At 42.3% G+C, this 21462-nt stretch overlaps 1 protein-coding gene across 4 annotated transcripts; it reads right to left on the bottom strand.

The window, feature by feature from the left end:
- Positions 1 to 283: 283 nt before the first annotated feature.
- LOC118378918 (nucleolar transcription factor 1-like) lies at positions 284 to 21264 on the bottom strand. Of its 4 annotated transcripts, none has more exons than XM_052491562.1 (22): positions 20645 to 21264; positions 19685 to 19783; positions 17610 to 17707; positions 17287 to 17459; positions 17050 to 17133; positions 16721 to 16876; positions 16482 to 16546; positions 8461 to 8587; positions 8213 to 8323; positions 7958 to 8091; positions 7702 to 7843; positions 7557 to 7598; positions 4756 to 4854; positions 4398 to 4553; positions 4034 to 4180; positions 3834 to 3944; positions 3658 to 3746; positions 3361 to 3550; positions 3211 to 3258; positions 3016 to 3084; positions 2794 to 2910; positions 284 to 2680 (listed from the first exon to the last, which is right to left on the bottom strand). In XM_052491562.1, the coding sequence occupies exons 3-22, from the start codon at positions 17689 to 17691 to the stop codon at positions 2570 to 2572; spliced, it is 2253 nt and encodes a 750-aa protein (XP_052347522.1). In that variant the 5' UTR covers positions 17692 to 17707; positions 19685 to 19783; positions 20645 to 21264; the 3' UTR covers positions 284 to 2569. The 4 variants fall into 4 exon arrangements, with proteins under 4 accessions (XP_052347522.1, XP_052347520.1, XP_052347519.1 ...); XM_052491560.1 differs by lacking the exon at positions 20645 to 21264 and adding an exon at positions 20110 to 20277 and having other exon boundaries at positions 3031 to 3084; XM_052491559.1 differs by lacking the exon at positions 20645 to 21264 and adding an exon at positions 20110 to 20268.
- Between the last annotated feature and the right edge of the window lie 198 nt (positions 21265 to 21462).

Here is a 21462-nt window from a genome sequence, read left to right as displayed (position 1 = left end):
GCGAGTGCCCATTTATGTTATTGACGGAAAGGGAAGAGGTGAAATAATCACGGTTATCGTTTATCGATTAGTTCTCATGAAACAACCAAATCACAGATTAGGATACAGCTAGTTGTAAGTATCTAACGAAATTCTAATTTATCCGTTTATTTAGGACACTATTGTTTGGTCGGCATTTCGAACAAATTATTTGAGGTGGTCCATTATCAGTTGGCAATTGTCTTCAACATCCATCACATAACACCTACAATCGTTTGTAAAAAAATAATGAATGCAATATGTATACTTTATTAAAGACCAAGTTTATTTGCCAAATGCTTAAATAGCAGGGACATAACACCCTCCGCTATAGAAAACATCAAAAATGTGTCAAATGATCAGCAGTACAAATCTGTAAAGCCATTCTCATTTAGTCATTTATACAAAGAAATCAACATGGGGAGAGAACTAAAACGGACAAACACAATCAAAAACGTTTCCCCTGCAAGCAATGGACTCACACCTGACGGAGCCACTGACAAGACTTGGCCAAATAAATCAAACTACAAATCAAAGTAATTCCACACAATACAAAAAAAGCAATATTTACAAATACCATACAACATGAATGTCGTATCCCCATTGGCAACACCTTTCCCCAAATCCCTTTCCCGAATCCAGTATCCCACCCTCCATAACATTTCCCACATTCCCTTAACCAAATCATATATAGCCCACCATGCTGGTGTTATTCAGTCAACAATTATGAGATTTAGAAATGGACTAACTCGGGCCATTGTTAACCCATTGTACTGCCCTGGAAACAAGCTAAACTTATGACATAACCAGTCCAGTGGGTCGTCTAACGCATCTGTCCTTGTGCTGGTAACCAACAGGACCACACATGACTCAGCTTCAATCATTTTGAGAAAAGGGCATTTAAAAAAATCTACAGCAAGGTGTTTGTGTTGTAATGGGATGAGAAGTGCCTCCTACACCACACAGGCACATACATCCTTCACAGATTGCAGTCGGGTTCTGTACCCTTCTCCCCTAAGTGCAAACTCATTCACTGCCCCTCAAGGATTTAAAAGCATGCGACTGGTGTAAGAAACATTTTTAGGAACACAGTCTAGCCCATTCTCTCACCAAGCAAATGTTTTTTAATCCTTGGGGAGTGGAGAAGTACACACATGGAGAAGGGTAGATAATTGAAGCCACAGTCAACCACAGGATGCAGACAGCACACACCAATGCAGTCGCTGTCACACAAACACATGAATAGGCTGAACAGTTGACTGTTGACCACAGTAAGCATGGGACAGGCTTACATTAAGTGCAAAGCTTTTTTGGGATACTTCGACTAAAAAGAATATCAGGGTTGGGGTCAATTGTATTTTATTTAAAAGAACTAAATGGATCCATTTCAATCTATCCCAGATTTCAAATGGAACTGACCACAGCCCTCGACATTATTAAAACAAATTCATTAAATCAGCTTTAGATCAAATAGAAGTGTAAAACAGTGGTTCAAGGAAGAAATCAAAACCAATATTAAATTGTACAACATAGTCTGTTTGGAATTAAATCTCATATCTGCAGTCCGGGCAAAAATAACTACTCTGTAAGAGTGGCAAGCAAAAACTCTTAATCGATAAACGATATATTCCTTTGATACCACTAAGAAACATTCATTATTTATTCTGTTCAACAGGCCAGTGGATGAACAAATCTAAACTGAAAAATCAACATGAGTCAAACAGAATTGTCTTGGACTTGCTCCACAAAGACCCTTGAAATTGTCCCCCAAAAAAGCTTGGACGCATTTCTATGTAGCATAAATAAATAGACTGTCAGTCACCTTTGAACTTGAACACCTGTCAAAGACAGGTAAAAGCCATTTTTCTAAATGCATCCAAATCTAACTAAAACTGGATGAATACATCTCCTCTAAATTTCCAGCAACAACAATAGACATTCATAATGGCTTAATTTTTCCTGAAGATACCACCTCGTTAAGAACCTAATAATTAAAACATACACATTGAGAGCAGGAAGAAAGTTGAGAGGCGCTGAAGAACAAAAGACTAAAGGAAACATTCTCAAGAGTGCAATTATTTGGTCCCCTGCACCCCCCACCCCAAAATAATCCCACAGACAAATAGGTTCTTTGGCTCTCGGAGGCCTGTTCACAACTCCCCGCTCCCCCCTTCACAACCGTGGCCTCAAGCATCTGACAGACACTGACAAAACAGGATGGGGCCAAAATCAAGTCACACCAAAAAAAGCTAATAGAGACCTATTAGTCACAGAATGTAGAAAGGAAGCCAAATGTCCCCACCTGAAGGCAGGGTTGGAGGAATAACAGATGAAGGGCATGATGTGGTGGTGTTAGGGTCTTCACCCTCCTTGTACAGAACAACAATGAAGAAACACAGAAGAGAGAAAGCAAGTGAGAAATGGACATGGTGGGGGCAGGAGCTCCCTCTGGTGGTGGGATGTGAGGAGAGCAGGGCCAGCACAGTAGCAGCGCTCCCTGAACTCTTGGCTCAGCGCTACTCAGTCTCTCTTGGGTCACCATAGACCAGTTTCAGTCTGAATCAGAGTCCGATGTCTCCACTGAGCTCGAGTCACTGCTGCTACTCCCCTCCGACTTGTTCTCTTTATCATCCGCCTCATCATCATCGTCATCTTCCTCATTCTGCAAGAAGAGGTGTCGCACAACAAGAACATTAGCCTCATGTCATGTCAGTCTAGGGCACCATTATAATTTCCAACAGCAATGATGAATTTCACACAAGTCTGAAAACTAACATCGTCATCATCATCTTCCTCCTCACTGTCCTCGGCACTGGACGAATCGTTATCTGATGAGGCAGCCTCCTTCTCTAACTCCTCGTCATCATCATCATCCTCCTCGTCCTCTGTGTCCTGGGGGAAGATTGATTGTCAGAGATGAATGATGTTTGACTCAGAGCAGAGTAGTAAAAGTAAAAGTAGAGTGGTAATTATAAACTGAACAGAGCTGGGACTTACAGATTTCTTGGTTACCTTGGCCTTAACTTTGGCTGCAGTGCCTCCTGGTTTCACTGGGGTTTTTCTTTTCTGAGGAAGACAATAGGAGATAAGATTAACACTCAGTTTGTTTACATGTTAATTTGCCAGCAACGACAGGGAGAGTTTGTGATAACACTCATTCTAAGGCATAATAGAATAGCACGGACGACTTACTTGTGAGTTGTACTCCTTGTACACATTTCTTTCTTGTGAGGACAAGCTCTGTGAAAGCAGGGACATTCAAATTCGTCAGGTCATTACAGGCACACAATTTCTAGGATGTTCCATGCACTTAGTGTCTGCAACAAATCAAAGATGGCATACCGCCAGCCACCGCTCCAGCTCTACTTTGTACAGCTTCTGTTTCTCCTCAGCGATCTTTTTGTAGCGGTCCTTCTCCTTCTGGGGCTGCCTCTGCCAGCGGCCCCCGATCTCCCCCATGCGCTCCTTCATAGGGAGGTGGTTCAGCTCTCCGTTGGACAGCATCTCCTGAGAGAACTTCTGGTAGCCATTCCTGAAAGGTACGTTTACAAATCCTAGATCAATATAGTTATAGAAGAACACAGTAAAGTAAGTTTATTAAAAACACAGACAGAAGCACTCCATCAGAAATACACTCACGATGGGGGTTTCTTGGGTTCACCGTCAAATTTCATCTTCTTCCCTGAGGCAATGATGGTTGCCGGAGAGCGCATCTCACTCAGCTCCCTCTGTCAGCAAAAAGAGTGCCAGTAAGTTTCAATGGACACTTACATTTCTGGGGCCTCTGCCTTTCAGACACATTGGATTCCACTTACCTCGTATCGTTTCTGGTCCTCAGCTGCCTTCTTGATCCACATGATCTTCTCCTTCTTCTCCATGGTGTTCCAAGTGGCTTCCATGGCTTTCTGGGCTTTTGGCCGGTCGTTCTGTAAAGCACAGGAAGAATGAGGTAGATAGTCAGGACAAAGGGAGAAGCAGTTAACATGCTTTAAAAGGCCATAGTTGTGTCACCCACCTTGAACCTGGCCAGGTAGTCTCCTATGACGCTCTGCTGCCAGATGTCCTGTGCAGTCTTGGGGGTGTCTGGCAGCCGGCTGCGCTCCTCTTGTCCCTTCTTCACAGACTCTGCCTTCAGGACCGTCTCAAGGCGCTTGTACTTCTCCTACAGGGGGAAGACAACGTCAGTTATTTAGTTAACAATCACAGGTAGAGGCTGAAACCAGAAATCCCCTTTCAGCGACACAAGCCGATGCCATATAATTGATGCGGTCATGCATTGTACTGCATTTTATTCTATACCATAGATATTTATATACTGCATTTACTGCTCAGAACCCTCAGCTGCACTATGGTAGTGTGTATTAAACTGGGGTGTGTACCTTCTTCTTATCTGAGAGCTCGTTCCACATGCGTGCCAGCAGCCTGGTGAGCTCACTGTCGGACAGGTCTGGTCGCTCTTGCTGCAGCTTTGGTCGTTTCTCTTCAGAGAAGATGAACATGGCCGAGATGGGCCTTTTGGGCTTCTCTGGGCTAGGCTGCAATGTAAGCGATGGGAGCTTTTTGTCAATTCAATACAACTTTATTGATCCCCTCTGAAATAATGCATACTACAGTCAATATCTATTTTGTCTGATATTGATACAATTAGTCATCTCCATTTCATACTTCCTTATGATTGTTATTGTGAAATATGTGGAGCTGATGAGGTGAGTGATACTGACGCATTGTGGGACTTACCTTTGCTCTGCTCTTCTTTTTGCTGCCCCCGCTGCCCTTCTTAAAGCCAATCATCTTCTGCTCCCCCAGCACACGCTGCTGCTCCTCCTCTGATATACTCTGCAGACAGACACTGAGTAAATAACATACATACTGCCTCTGCTCTCATTCACTAGATACAGTTGAAGTTGGATGTTTACATACACCTTAGCCAAATACCTTTAAACTCAGTTTTTCACAATTCCTGACATTTAATCCCAGTAAAAATTCCCTGTTTTAGGTCAGTTAGGATCAACACGTTATTTTAAGAATGTGAAATGTCAGAATAATAGTAGAGAGAATGATTTATTTCAGCTTTTATTTCTTTCATCACATTCCCAGTGGGTCAGAAGTTTACATACACTCAATTAGTATTTGGTAGCATTGCCTTTAAGTTGTTTAACTTGGGTCAAATGTTTTGGATAGCCTTCCATAAGCTTCCCACAATAAGTTGGGTGAATTTTGGCCCATTCCTCCTGACAGAGCTGGTGTAACTGAGTCAGGTTTGCAGGCCTCCTTGCTCGCACACGCTATTTCAGTTCTGCCCACAAATGTTCTATAAGAGGTCAGGGCTTTGTGATGGCCACTCCAATACATTGACTTTCTTGTCCTTAAGCCATTTTGCAACAACTTTAGAGGCATGCTTGCTATCATTGATTTGGAAGACCCATTTGCGACCAAGTTTTAACTTCCTGGCTGATGTCTTGAGATGTTGCTTCAATATATCCACATAATTTTCCAGCCTCATGATTCCATCTATTTTGTGAAGTGCACCAGTCCCTCCTGCAGCAAAGCACATGAATGTGGCATTTGGAAATTGCTCCCAAGGATGAACCACACTTGTGGAGGTCTACACATTTTTTTCTGAAGTTTTGGCTGATTTCTTTTGATTCTCCCATCATGTCAAGCAAAGAGGCACTGAGTTTGAAGGTAGGCCTTGAAATACATCCACAACATCCAATTGACTCAAATTATGTCAAATAGCCTATCAGAAGCTTCTAAAGCCACGAATTCTCCAAGCAGTTTAAAGTCACAGTCAACTTAGTATATGTACATTTCCGAAATCACTAGAATTGTGATAGTGAATTTATAAGTGAAATAATCTGTCTGTAAACAATTGTTGGAAAAATTACTTGTGTCATGCGCAAAGTAGATGTCCTAACCGACTTGCCAAAACTATAGTTTGTTAACAAAAAATTTGTGGAGTGGTTGAAAAACAAGTTAATGTCTCCAACCTAATACCCTGACTACACCGCAAGCGTCACGTGCGCGAGCGTTGCAAAATAAATGTAGAAATCTATGTAATTTAATTATTGCGCGTCTCCATTGCCAAGGGCTAAAATAGAAGTCCTTTATATTTCTGATGCAGATCGCGCTGCAAGTCCTGCAACTCTACGTTGAAAAAAATATGTATACAGTGGGGAGAACAAGTATTTGATACACTGCAATGCCCCGAAACCTGAATGATCTGGAGAAGGGGTCAAAATCCCTGCTGCAGTGTGTGCAAACCTGGTCAAGAACTACAGGAAACGTATGATCTCTGTAATTGCAAACACAGGTTTCTGTACCAAATATTAAGTTCTGATTTTCTGATGTATCAAATACTTATGTCATGCAATAAAATGCAAATGAATTACTTAAAAATCATACAATGTGATTTTCTGGATTTTGTTTTAGATTCCGTCTCTCACAGTTCAAGTGGTACCTATGATAAAAATTACAGACCTCTACATGCTTTGTAAGTTGGAAAACCTGCAAAATCAGCCCTGTATCAAATACTTGTTCTCCCCACTGTATATATTGTACCAGGTAAGTTGACTGAGAACGCATTCTCATTTACAGCAATGACCTGGGGAATAGTTACAGGGGAGAGGAGGGGGATGAATGAGCCAATTGTAAGCTGGGGATGATTAGGTGACCATGATGGTATGAGGGACAGCTTGGGAATTTAGCCAGGACACCGGGGTTAACACCCCTACTCTTACGATAAGTTCCATGGGACCTTTAATGATCTCAGAGAGTCAGGACACCCATTTAACGTCCCATCCGAAAGACAGCACCCTACACAGAGCAGTGTCCCCAATCACTGCCCTGGGGCATTGGAATATTTTTTAGACCAGAGGAAAGAGTGCCCCCTACTGGCCCTCCAACACCACTTCCAGCAGCATCTGGTCTCCCATCCAGGGACCAACCCTGCTTAGCTTCAGAAGCAAGCCAGCAGTGGGATGCAGGGCGGAATGCTGCTGGCTTATAGAAGCAGGTACCCACATGCCATCTCATTGGTTATACCCACGTGGGTGATTGAAAGAGGAACTGTGTTGCCGGTCGACGTGGTAATATGATAATAATAGATGCCAATCACCAAATAAGTGAGGAGAGATGACTAGAAACGATTCGGTTGACCGTTTTATGTGTGGATGAATTGTCAGAGTGGCAGACCTTGTGCATTTATGGTACAATAACTCAATGTTTATATCCCTGGACAAATTAGCTAGTAACAGCAAGCTAGCTAAATAGGACAAATTAGCCAGCAAGTGCAAGCTAGCTAAATTGCCATACATGTTTTATGCTTTTCGACCGGTCCCCAAATTAATGTAATTGGTTCAGAGTTTGTTTTTATGTTTTCACCTGCGTGTCGTGACCACGTTTGGTGTGGGGAGACAAAATTAATTTATGCACGATGGCACACGCGCGCAGCCGGTTTGGGTTCTGTGTCAGTGTATGTAAACGTCCAAATTCAACTGTATACAGACACACACATACATGTAGAAAAACAAACTTACACAAAGAAACCGGTTCATCTCGACTTCGTATTCTTTCTTTCTCTGAAAAACAGAATTGTGAAAATTTGAGCACTTAGGACTTCTGACAGTATGTCCAAAACGTCAACATTGGAGTGAACAGTTCACCTGCTAGTGAAGTACAGACCTGTTCGCAGCGTTTCTGGTAGCCGTCCTTCTCGTTCTGTTTCAGCAGCTTCCACTGCTGGCTGCACATGACCATGCGCTCTGTACTGGGCACGTCCTTCATACTGGACATCAACTCAGCACAGAACATGGAGTAACCATTCCTAAAACACACACAGAATACACAACACAGTCACAACCCTCGTCACCATGTCCAGTTAACAGTGTGATCACCCAGTGGTAATATTAAAAGTGTGCTGGTGTGGATTAGTACTCACGGGGGTGGTTTGTCTGGCCTGCCATCAGATTTGTCCTTCAGATGTCTCTCAGCCTTGGTAAGGGTGGACTTGACGATGTCCTCGTTGCTCATGTTGAGCTCTGGGTGAGTCTCAATGAAGCCCTTCATCACCTCCTGTGGAAAACAAACAGGGGACACAGGTTAAAAATCAATTAACACTCTTGGAAATACCCAAGTCAGGCAGTAATTTGGCCATCTTCAGAGTCTTGTGCCTCATATTTGAGGATGCTCTCACCTCATATGCTTTGTGCATCTCCAGGGACTTGGCAATCCACTTAAGTCTCTTTTTGTCCGACAGCTGTGTCCACTGCTTCCCAAGACTGTCTTTAATGTCTTTGGTGGTCGCCTAGTAACAGATATTATAGATTCTAGAACATATACGTTGCTTCAGATGGACATAGTTCAACTTTAGCATGTTAGCATTGAGTGTCAACATTGTGGTTTTGAAGGTGCTAACAAACGGTCCTGAAAAGCATAACTCACGTCTGCGTGTGTTTTGAGGAAGGCCTTCTTCTCGTGACTGTACCATAGCTGCTGAGGCGTCCTGGGTTTCTCTGGCACATTAGAACCTTTCTTTGCCATGCTCTCCACCAGGTCCGGATGGTCCTCCCTATAGTCACACAGAAACCCAATGACTACTGTGAGAGAGAGAGACAGCTGCATGTGAGCTCTCACATTTTTCAACATGTTTTTTTTACAAAAGGATAGACTTGGAGTGAGATAAACTTAATTTTTTCGGCAGGGACATATGCAGGATGCTACCCTCCACAGCATGGTCTTCGAACCGAAACCCTAATTTTGACCAAAATTAACCGGAGAGATTACTGCTACCAAGGTTTCCTTTTTCCAAGCTATATGGAGGGTGCTCTAGCAAACAAACAGCAGAGACCTGAGGATTACCGTCCAACCTGGAACTAAGTGAGTAGTGTTTGGTCTGATGATATTTTGAAAGCCAATAAGAAAAAACTACATTAATGATATTTTACTTTATGGGGACTGAATGCTGAGTTAAGGCTGCCAGGCTTACAAGGACAGACCAAATACAACTTCAATTAGCACTGAGGTGTGAAGTAAAAGGGGACGAGGCCTTGGGCCCAACAAGTGGCAGGAATATTTGAAGCGCCCTTTGAAGCCCCCTCCTGCTGTTCAAAGACCATTCCCTGGCATTTTCTACAAGAAATCTGCCTCCAGAAATAAAAGCTTCCCCCAAGTGGGTGTGACACCTACTCCTGTTGCCTGCTGCAATGCTGCTTGGATTCCACCTGCCGATCTGTTCACCGTCTGCCCTGGCCTGTCTCCCCCTGTCTGGTTCAGGTACCCCCACCACACTCCCCTCTCTCCTGAGCTTTCGCTCGCCTCCAGCACACACACACTGTTGGGGCGAGTGACTCTGAACTTACAATGGCAAAAATGTTATCTTGTGCATTTTTCTATTTGCCTCATGACTCCTGCATGCTTTGTTGATTACAAACTTTCTTTACCAACCCGTGGGACAGACTGTTTGTTCCCACACAGACTCTGACTCTCTATTGGTTACACAGACTTTTGACCTTCCATCCTATTCAAACCACCTCTCACCGGCTTTGCATTCATGTTACCTGATGAAATTGCTGTACAATAGGATCTTGTTGCCATCTGATGCACATTCAGATGTCATAAATCAGCACTGCAGATCTCTCCCTGTCCTCTGCCGTGCCCTGACTGTATTACTGTTGATGATATCTGGAAATGTGCATGTACACCCGAGCCCATCTACTGTTGCTAGCCCCAATTCTGATTTGTGCTCTGCTATCCGTTTCACTGATTTTTGCTCTTGTAAAAGCCTGGGTTTTCTGGACGTTAACACTACAAGCTTATTACCTAAAATGTATCAATTGAAAGTGTGGGTTCACAGCTCCAGATGTGTTGGTCATTACTGAGACGTGGTTAAGGAAGAGTGTTTTGAATACTGATGTTAACCTTTCTGCTTATAAGCTTTTTTGGCAAGACAGATCTTCCAAAGGTGGGGGAATGACAATCTTTACCAAGGATCACCTTCAGTGCTCGGTTGTCTCCACCAAGTCTGTCTCAGAACAATTTGATTTGCTGGTTTTAAGCATTAAAACTTTCAAATAGCTTTTTTTGGACTGTTGCTGGGTGCTATCGTCCTCCATCAGCACCGGACTGTACCCTATAACTGCCCTAAGACATGCTTAACCACCATCCTAAAGCAATGGGACTCCCTAAATCTTTCTCAGATTATTACCAATCCCACAAGGTATGACTCCAAACACCCAGAAAAGGCAACTCTCCTCAATGTTATCCTCAAATAATCCTGATAGGTATCAGTCTGGTGTTTTCTGTAATGACCTTAATGAACACCGTTTTACAGCCTGTGTTCGCAATGACTGGTCAGTGAAACAACCTGTCCTGATGTGTCATAGACGCTTGCTAAAACACTTTAAATGAGCAAGTCTTCATGCACTGGCCTCTAAAATGCTATATAATCTGCTTGATCCCCTGTCGAAGACGCTTGGACTTTCTTTTTTGATATTTTCAGTGGTATTGTTAACAAACACGCACACAAAGAAAATCAGAATTAAAAACAGGTTCCGCACCTGGTCCAAACGTGATCTTGCAGTTACTCCACCTCAAGAATTGCATTAGGCGAAAGGCTCGGCACACGCACACTCAGGCTGACGGGCTCTCGTTCAGGCAAATGAGAAATAAGTGCACTCAGGCTATCTGGAAGGCCAAAGTTAGTTACTTTAAGGAGCAGTTCTCTCTCTATGGGTCTAACCCCCAAGAAGCTCTGGAAAACAGTTAAAGATATGGAGAATAAACCCTCCTCCTCACAGCTGCCCATGTCCCTTAATGTTGATGATGTGGTTGTTACTGACAATACGCACATGGCTGAGCTCTAATCACCACTTCATTAAGTCAGGATTCCTATGACTCAGCCATGCCTCATTGCCCGTCCAACATTTCCTCATCTCCAACCCCTTCTAATGCGACTATCTCTGATGATTCTCCCTTTTTCCTCTGCCCCACAACAAGTTTCTCCATGCAGGCAGTCACGGAGTCCGAGGTGCTGAAGGAGCTCCTTAAACTTGACCCCAAAAAAACATCTGGGTCAGATGGTTTCGACCCTTTCTTCTTTAGGCCTACTGCCCCCATCATCGCCAAGCCTGTCTCTCTTTTCACAGTTCATCCTTTATTTAAAGGGGAGATCAATCTAATCCAAACTGTTATAGGCCTATTTCTATTTTGCCCTGTTTATCAAAAGTGTTGGGAAAACTAATAATCAACTGTCTAATAATCTTAATCTTAATGTCTATAGTATTCTCTCGGGTATGCAATCTGGTTTCCACTCAGGTTATGGATGTGTCACTGCAACCTTAAAAAGATCCTCAATGATGTCACCATTGCCCTTGATTCTAAGCAATGTTGTGCTGCTATTTTTATTGACTTGGCCAAAGCTTTGATACGGTAGACCATTCCATTCTTGTGGGCTGGCTAAGTAGTATTGGTGTCTGAGGGGTCTTTGGCCTGGTTTGCTAACTTCCTCTCTCAAAGAGTGCAGTGTATAAAGGTTTGAAGATCTGCTCTCTCAGCCACTTCCTGTCACCAAGGGAGTACCCCAAGGCTCGATCCTAGGCCCCACGCTCTTCTCAATATACAACAACAACATAGCTCAGGCAGTAAGAAGCTCTCTCATCCATTTATATGCAGATGACAGTCTAATACTCAGCTGGCCTCTCCCCAGATTTTGTGTTAAATGCTCTACAACAAAGCCTTTAGTTTTCAAAAAGCTCTCCAGAGGTCGACCGATTATGATTTTTCAACGCCGATACCAATTATTGGAGGACCAAAAAGCCGATACCGATTAAATCGGCCAAGATATTTACACACACACACACAGTGGGGAGAACAATTATTTGATAACCTGCAAAACCGGCAGTGTTTCCTACTTAAAAAGCATGTAGAGGTCTGTCATTTTATCATAGGTAGACTTGAACTGTGAGAGATGGAATCGAAGGCAAAAATCCCAAAAAAATCACATCGTATGATTTTGAAGTAATTCATTTGCATTTTATTGCATGACATAAGTATTTGATCACCTACCAACCAGTAAGAATTCCGTCTCTCACAGACCTGTTCGTTTTTCTTTAAGAAGCCCTGCTGTTCTCCACTCATTACCTGTATTAACTGCACCTGTTTGAACTTGTTACCTGTATAAAAGACACCTGTCCACACACCCAATCAAACAGACTCCAACCTCTCCACAATGGCCAAGACTAGAGAGCTGTGTAAGGACATCAGGGATAAAATTGTAGACCTGCACAAGGCTGGGATGAGCTACAGGACAATAGGCAAGCAGCTTGGTGAGAAGGCAACAACTGTTGGCGCAGTTATTAGAAAATGGAAGAAGTTCAAGATGATGGTCAATCACCATCGGTCTGGGGCTCCACGCAAGATCTCACCTCGTGGGGCATCAATGATCATGAGGAAGGTGAGGGATCAGCCCAGAACTACACAGCAGGACCGAGTCAATGACCTGAAGAGAGCTGGGACCACAGTCTCAAAGAAAACCATTCGTAAGACTCTACGCAGTCATTGATTAAAATCCTGCGGCACACGCAAGGTCCCCCTGCTCAAGCCAGCGCATGTCCAGGCCCATCTGAAGTTTGCCAATGACCATCTGGATGATCCAGAGGAGGAATGGGAGAAGGTCATGTGGTCTGAGACAAAACTAGAGCTTTTTGTTCTAAACTCCGCTCGCCGTGTTTGGAAGAAGAAGGATGAGTACAACACCAAGAAGACCATCCCAGCCGTGAAGCACGTGGTGGAAACATCATTCTTTGGGGATGCTTTTCTGCAAAGAGGACAGGACGACTGCACCGTATTGAGGAGAGGATGGTTGGGGCCATGTATCGCGAGATCTTGGCCAACAACCTCTTTCCCTCAGTAAGAGCATTGAAGATGGGTCGTGGCTGGGTCTTCCAGCATGACAACGACCCGAAACACACAGCCAGGGCAACTAAGGAGTGGCTCCGTAAGAAGCATCTGAAGGTCCTGGAGTGGCCTAGCCAGTCTCCAGACCTGAACCCAATAGAAAGTCTTTGGAGGGAGCTGAAAGTCCGTATTGCCCAGCGACAGCCCCGAAACCTGAATGATCTGGAGAAGGGGGTCAAAATCCCTGCTGCAGTGTGTGCAAACCTGGTCAAGGACTACAGGAAACGTATGATCTCTGTAATTGCAAACAAAGGTTTCTGTACCAAATATTAAGTTCTGCTTTTCTGATGTATCAAATACTTATGTCATGCAATAAAATGCTAATTAATTACTTCAAAAATCATACAATGTGATTTTCTAGATTTTTGTTTTAGATTCCGTCTCTCACAGTTGAATTGGTACCTATGATAAAAACATTACAGACCTCTACATGCTTTGTAAGTAGGAAAACCTGCAAAATCGGCAGTGTATCAAATACTTGTTCTCCCCACTGTGTGTGTGTGTGATATATTATATATATATATATATATATATATATGTGTGTGTGTGTAATAATGACCATTACAACAATACTGAATGAACACTTATTGTAACTTAATACATCAATAAAATCTATTTAGTCTCAAATAAATAATGAAACATGTTCAATTTGGTTTAAATAATGCAAAAACAGTGTTGGAGAAGAAAGTAAAAGTGCAATATGTGCCATGTAAAAAAGCTAACATTTAAGTTCCTTGCTCAGAACATGAGAACATATGAAAGCTGGTGGTTCCTTTTAACATGTCTTCAATATTCCCAGGTAAGAAGTTTTAGGTTGTCGTTATCATGGGACTATTTCTCTCTATACCATTTGTATTTCATATACCTTTGACTATTGGATGTTCTAATAGGTACTTTAGTATTGCCAGCCTAATCTCAGGAGTTGATAGGCTTGAAGCACAGCAAAGAGCTGCTGGCAAATGCACGAGCCTGCTGCTGCCTACCACCACTCAGTCAGACTTCTCTATAAAATCATAGACTGAATTATAATATAATAACACAGAAATACGAGCCTTAGGTTCTTTAACATGGTCAAATCCGGAAACTATCATTTAGAAAACAAAATGTAATTTTTTCCCAGTGAAATACGGAACTGTTCCGGTATTTTATCAAACGGGTGGCATCCCTAAGTCTAAATATTGCTTTTACATTGCACAACCTTCAGTGTTAAGTCATAATTATGTACAATTCTGGCAAATTAATGACGGTCTTTGTTAGGAAGAAATGGTCTTTACACAGTTCGCAACGAGCCAGGCTGCCCAAACTGCTGCATATACCCTGACTCTGCTTGCACAGAACGCAAGAGAAGTGACACAATTTCCCTAGTTAAAAGAAATTCATGTTAGCAGGCAATATTAACTAAATATGCAGGTTTAAAAATATATACTTGAATATATATTTGTGTATTGATTTTAAGAAAGGCATTGATGTTATGGTTAGGTACACATTGGTGCAACGACAGTGCTTTTTTTCACGAATGCGCTTGTTAAATCATCCGTTTGGCGAAGTAGGCTGTGATTCAATGATAAATTAACAGGCACCGTATCGATTATATGCAACGTAGGACAAGCTAGATAAACTAGTAATATCATCAACCATGTGTAGTTAACTAGTGATTATGTTAAGATGTATTGTTTTTTATAAGATAAGTTTAATGCTAGCTAGCACCTTACCATGGCTCCTTGCTGCACTCACATAACAGGTAGTCAGCCTGCCACGCAGTCTCCTCATGGAGGGCAATGTAATCGGCCATAATTGCTGTCCAAAAATGCAGATTACCGATTGTTATGAAAACTTGAAAATCGGCCCTAATTAAATCGGTCGACATCTACTCTCTACCTTGTTCTGAACACCTCCAAAACAAAGGTCATGTGGTTTGGTAAGAAGAATGCCCCTCTTCCCACAGGTATTATTACTACTTCTGAGGGTTTAGAGCTTGAGGTAGTCACCTCATACGTGTACTTGGGAGTATGGCTAGATGGTACACTGTCCTTATCGCAGCACATATCAAATCTGCAGGCTGGTTTCCTTGATCATAATCGCCCCTCTTTCGCACCCAGCTACCAAACTAACCCCGATTCAGAGGACCATGCTAGATTACAGAGACATAATTTATAGATCGGCAGATAAGGGTGCTCTCGAGCGGCTAGATGTTTTTTTTAATCATTCAGCCATCAGATTTGCCACCAACGCTCCTTATTTAACTAGGCAAGTCAGTTATGAACAAATTATTATTTACAATGACGGCCTAGGAACAGTGGGTTAACTGCCTTGTTCAGGGGCAGAATGACAGATTTTTACCTTGTCAGCTCGGGGATTCGATCTTTCGGTTACTAGCCCAACGCTCTAACCACTAGTCTACCTTCCCCCAACACCACTTTCCATCAATTTGTATAGCAGACCCTCATGCCAAATTAAGTCGAAGGCTCTTTTGAAATCAACATGGTATGAGAAGACTTTGCCTTTGTTTTGGTTTGTTTGTCAATTAGGGTGTGCAGGGTGAATACGTGGTCCGTCATACGATAATAATGGTAAGAAGCCAATTTGACATTTGCTCAGTACATTGTTTTCACTGAGGAAATGTACGAGTCTGCTGTTAATGATAACGCAGACGATTTCCCCAACGTTTCTGTTGATGCATATCCCACGGTAGTTATTCAGGGGTGAAATTTGTCTCCACTTTTGTGGATTGGGGTGATCAGTAGAACACATCACTGCACTCTATACTCCTCTGTAAACTGGTCTCATCTCTGTATACCCATCGCAAGACCCACTGGTTGATGCTTATTTATGAAACCCTCTTAAGCCTCACTCCCCCTATCTGAGATATCTACTGCAGCCCTCAACCTCCACATACAACACCCGCTCTGCCAGTCACATTTTGTTAAAGGTCCCCAAAGCACACACATCCTTGGGTTGCTCCTCTTCTCAAGTTCACTGCAACTAGCGACTGGAACGAGCTGCAGCAAACACTTAAATTGGACAGTTTATTCTCAAACTCTTCATTCAAAGACTTGATCACGGACACTCTTACTGACAGTTGTGGCTGCTTTGTATGATGTATTATTGTCTCTACCTTCATGCCGTTCGTGCTGTTGTCGGTGCCCAATAATGTTTGTACCATGTTGTTATAATGTTGTGTTGCTACCATGCTGTGTTGTCATGTGTTGCTGCCTTGCTATGTTGTGGTCTTAGGTCTCTCTTTATGTAGTGTTATTTGGTCTCTTGTCGTGATGTGTGTTTTGTCCTATATTTATATTTTATTTTTAATTCCAGCAGGAGGCCTTTTGGTAGGCCGTCATTGTAAATAAGAATTTGTTCTTGACTGACTTTCCTAGTTAAATAAAGGTGAAATAAAAATAAACAAACATACTCATCAAGCAAATTAAAACACATTCAACACAATGGCAAAATCCCCCCTTCAAATATAGATTTACTCCAGTTGCAGATAACCTAAATTTGAACCTTACCTGAACTTTGACATGCTGTGCCCAAACGTTTCTTTGTCTTTCTGGAAGTCTTCTAGATATTTTTTCTGTTGTCAAAAAAAAACAAGTCAGTCGACCATGAGCAACGTCAGCAAATTACTCAGTTCAAATAAATCGTATCTACCAGGGAGAACATATTTACCCCCCATCCCAAACGTCACTATATCCCTCCCATTAATTGCAACTCTTCCTTTCCTTCCCACTCTATCCCTGCTTCTGACCTTCTTTTTGTCAGGCAGCCCTCTGTACTTCATGGAGAGGATCTTAGTGAGGTCTAGGTTGCTCATCTCAGGGTGCAGCTTGGCATACTTGGCCCTCTTCTCAATGAAGAAGCGGAAATATGGTGTCAGGGGCTTTTTAGGGAAATCTGGATGCTTCTGTTCAGTGAAAAATAAAAACATTTGAAAGAATAATACCAAATGAGTAAAATTACACACAAAAAGACAGTCAAATCAGTCATCAGATGACTGAATTTGCTAAGAAAATAATGTGTCACCTGTGAAAGTATCAACTGACCGTGTCTATCATAAAAAGAGGATATGCAGCTCACCTTCAGCTTCTTGCCCTTATAAGGGTTCTTGATAAAGTCTTGGGCATCAAAAATCAGCTCTGTTAATGTGCGAAATTTACGGATCTGAACCAAAGACACAGAACAACAACATAAAACACATTGCAAAGGCAAGATGCAGTATGTATAAATTGAACTGACAAGAGTTGGAAATCCATTTTTATTCTCAAATACACAATACACCAGTCCACAGTAAAGCATGATAGAGACATGGCGTACCACTTTGGAGACCTCGTTCCACTTCTGTTTGCACATCTCTCCTGTGAATGAGTTGAAGGACACTTTATCCCAGTCCAGATGGGACTCCGACGTCTTGTACTTGGCCAGGTCCTTCTGTGGAAGATTGACTTTCATGGCCTCTAGCAGATTCAGAAGGTCGTCCTGCGTCCACACTATAGCCACACAAGGACACACACATCAGCTTGTCTGTCCTGCAACCATTATCCTGGCTGAAGTTTTTTTTAAATCATAAATCTCTCCATTTTGCACAATAATCTGAAGGGGATGGAAGGAAGAAGCTCCATGTTGTGACTATATCTCACCTTGATGGACTACTATGATCTCACGTTGATTGACTATGATCTCACCTTGGTCTTTAGTGGACGCGTCCATTTCTCCATTCATCTGTACTTTCTTTAACCTGCACATAAACAAAACAGATCCTAATAAAACACTATCCCTTTATTTTAATGGCTGTGAATAATATACAAGGTGCAGTGAGTCATTGTTAATCTTACCAACAATTTACTCTCACTACTGTGCCAGCAAAAAAATTATACACAGTATACATAATAGTAACCTATGCATACACCTAATGCATGCAAATGTGAGAAAGTAACAGAAAACTACTTTGGCCAATGCTATACCTTGTGATATTAGGAAATATGTTGAAAAAATAATGCTTGGAGCTTAAACACATTTGAAATGGCATAGGCTAGAGGTTAAAAATGTATATCATTCTACTAGTATATCGACTTGCATATTAAAATTTAAAGTTTAAAATTTAAAATTTTAAGTTAAAATAAGTGTGTAAAATGTGATACTGAAAACAATATTTATCGGACAGAGATTATTCGACTGCTTTTAATCATTCCAAACATGCTATTAGGTAAGAAATTCCAGCCTTTTTAAAATCCTGGAAATTAAAATCGACCTCGACATGATGGTTATTAATGTTTATTACACCGCCCCTAAACGTTTACGCTACACGATGAGACAGGCTATAGCTTGTGACGGTTTCACATCTCAAATAACTCCGCAGAAGGCTACGACTGGTAATGTTCTTTATGTCGATTTGGAAAATAGGCTAGCTTATTCTACATTAAAGTAGCAACTCATTTTGCTTTCTGCCGACCATGTCTTCTCTCGGTCGGTAATGGAGGATTTTCCCGGAGTGGTGGTGGGGAGGTTCCACAGAAGGAGGAAGCGAACGTTTAGAGGCAGCTGTAGGCAACCAGCTGACTATGGACGGGAGATCTGCTTTCGGTCTCCAACGAAGGGGAATGGTGGCCAGGGAACATTACTACCAAATGAACCACTCGACAAAGCCACACTACCAACATTGAGCTGAAATTGAAACCTGCCTCCGCCTTGAATCTCTATCGGCCGACTATTGTGAGGGGCCAAATAGGGATACATATTACGCTTTATAATAAATTCAATTGTTGAACATAGCCCTCAGAGACCCGTTTCTATGCTTTAATCGTTTTAGTATCGAAGCGGGCAACCATAATCAAACCGAAAAAGACTCGGAAAAGCAGGACATTCTTGCGCGAGGCGTAACCGATCTCGGATATGTGATGTCGACTCTGCAGTCAGCACCCCGCCTGTTGTTTACCCGTTCTTGGTGATATAGTACGCACGAAAGGGGATACAATTATCGCTGGTCTAATGATGCGTTTAAAACAGTGGTTGGACATAGTTAGCTAGTGTCCCAATAAATCAATGCAGTTTATGGGAAATTTAAAAGTAATATCCTGGTATGATGAGATGGTTTGGGGGGTCCACAAACTCCAACCGAGCCAACGACCGCGCTAGCGAGCTGCAACCACACTACGCTGGTTCAATGCAATGGTTAGCTAGCTGCTAACTCGCTAGCTAGCTATATTATGTTAACAACCATCAGATTTCCATTCATTTACAACAATATGTTAGCCAACACGGTGGCAACCGGCGAAAATAATCTAATGACAATAATCTATACATTTTAAGGTTAAAAAAAGTTATAGTAGCTAGCTACTGTAAATTTAAAATATGAAAACCACCACCAGACCAGTCAACTTTTATGCTAGCTGGCTAAAGCTTGGCTAACTTCAGGGGATTCACCATGGATAATGATTTACGCTTTTATTTTGTTTATACATTTACATCAATATTGCAGGTAACGTTAACTAGATGAATGTATTTGTAATTGATCGTCCAAAAGATTACGTATCGGCATAACGTTACTAGTTTTGCATAAACCCATAGGGGGAAAAATCCAGTTCCAAACGACTGCGACCCGAACACTGACCTCGTCTCCATGAAAGAGAATCATGTTTAGAAAATCATTCATCTCAAACAGACAAATTTACTGTTGTGTTTCTTGAAAAACAACGATTTAAATGAACAAACTCACCGTGAAACGGTTCTATTCAGCCCGACTTTTCTTTCAGCTGTTGTTGAACACGGGGTAAACCAGGTTTTGTAGCCGTGTGGCGAGGATGAGTCTTGAAGACTGAGGCACACGAATGAAGAAAAAGGGAAATAAATGGTAACAATCTTCGCTAATCTTCAGAATTGAAATGAGGATACATAACTAAAATTATCATCATTCACAAGGTTTCAATCCGCGGTTACATTGTATCAAATTTACACCACACATAATGAAATATTTGTACATCCGAGATTGCAAATGGTTCACTGGCGCGAGGATGGTTCCAGAGCCGCCATGCTACAGGCAAAGCGCGAGTCTGTTAGGTTACCGACCGTGACAAGCTCAGATGGCGCACTACATGCTTAGCAAGAAATTGGGTTTAAAGTAAGCCTGGGTGTGCAACTAACCTGCCCCGCACCAGGATCATAGGCAACTATAACAGTACCAAAGACTGATTTTCGCAGGTTGGCAATGATGGTTGTCAAGCGAGATAGAGGGCGAGCCCACACGGTGAGATATTAAACTGAGATCCATGATGGCTAACCAGAGAGGCGGCTGGTTCTGTCAACAACCGCATGGAGGTCTCGGCGCGGAAATAGTCAATTCTTAGCAGAAAATAAGATACATTGGTGAATTAAATTCCAAATTGACGGTGGTCCATAATCAATGCAAATTATCAATTTATACCATATTATTTAGACCCTATAATTCGCATTTCTTACCCGTGGTAAAGGAGAGGAAATGCGGGTATGGCGACCTCGGAATGGTCTACCCGACAGCAGTCAGTGTTTCGCTAACATAAGGCATTCAAGATGAGGTGTTCTTTTAAAATTACTCAAGGGAGAAAATAAACCATATTGAGCGTAAATTGTTTGTGAAAATAAGTTTTTTTTATATAGCTTTTGAGCCCGTCGAATTGACGGAGGTGGCTGTGAGCCTTACCTGTCTCAGCGTGAGTCGAGCTCGTTGTGGAACAAGGGTTGGGTTGAATGTTAGCCAGCACTGCGCCGCCGGTCCAGGGCACAGGCGCTCCAGTCCCCGCAGAGATGGGAACTTCCCCCCGCCTCCATCTCACTTGCTTTCTCCTTCCACTCATCGCGTAGCTCTCTCGATCCGACCATTTCTCTTAGCAAAGACATCCGCATTTTCGATCTCTCCCCCGCTGCCGAACGCATCACCCACAGCCATACTATTTTTCCACATTTAGCACTCCGACCCGCCATTGCCAACCGAGGACAATGAGCGAGTGCAAATCTTTTAGACTACCGATACTTTAGTAAAAGTTATTTGTCCCAGTCAGCTGCCTATATCTAAATGGAACTTTAGTTAGCTGTTGTTACATCAAAGTAATTTCACAAATTATAGCATAATAACTAACATTTTAATAACAATCTGCAGTGTTAAGGCCTACGGAACATTTTGAGAAAAAAAAGTGTCATAAACATATATTCATGCCAGCGCTAACTCTGTTGACAGATTGCGAAAACGATACTGGAATTGTATTCCATGGATAGGCCTATACTTTTAGTGGTGCTCCTATTTGCAAAATCGAGTAGCCTATTTGACGGTTTCATTTTCTCACTCATGTAATTTCTTCCAAATCCACCTTGTCAATTTGGGGGCGTAATCCAGCCATCCAATCCAGACAGCCAGATCCATTGAAAACATGACTTTCCAATGAGCGCACAGCGTCGTTAAACCGCGTTGGAGTGGTGCTCCTGTGGACCAGCACTGTCAGCCCTCCTACCATTGATGAATGA

Source organism: Oncorhynchus keta, chromosome 32, assembly GCF_023373465.1.
Source record: "Oncorhynchus keta strain PuntledgeMale-10-30-2019 chromosome 32, Oket_V2, whole genome shotgun sequence".
NCBI classification, from domain to species: Eukaryota; Metazoa; Chordata; class Actinopteri; order Salmoniformes; family Salmonidae; genus Oncorhynchus; species Oncorhynchus keta.
The sequence above is the reverse complement of the archived record's forward strand: the minus strand, read 5'-3'. Positions and strand labels throughout refer to the sequence as shown.

Coding starts and splice junctions, on each gene's coding strand:
- LOC118378918 (XM_052491559.1), bottom strand. CDS start 20,129: ATGATCCTGGTGCGGGGCAG. Junction 4,855..7,556: donor AGATGAACCGGTTTCTTTGT/GTAAGTTTGTTT, acceptor GTCTGTCTGCAG/AGTATATCAGAGGAGGAGCA. Junction 3,085..3,210: donor ACAAGGAGTACAACTCACAA/GTAAGTCGTCCG, acceptor TGTCTTCCTCAG/AAAAGAAAAACCCCAGTGAA.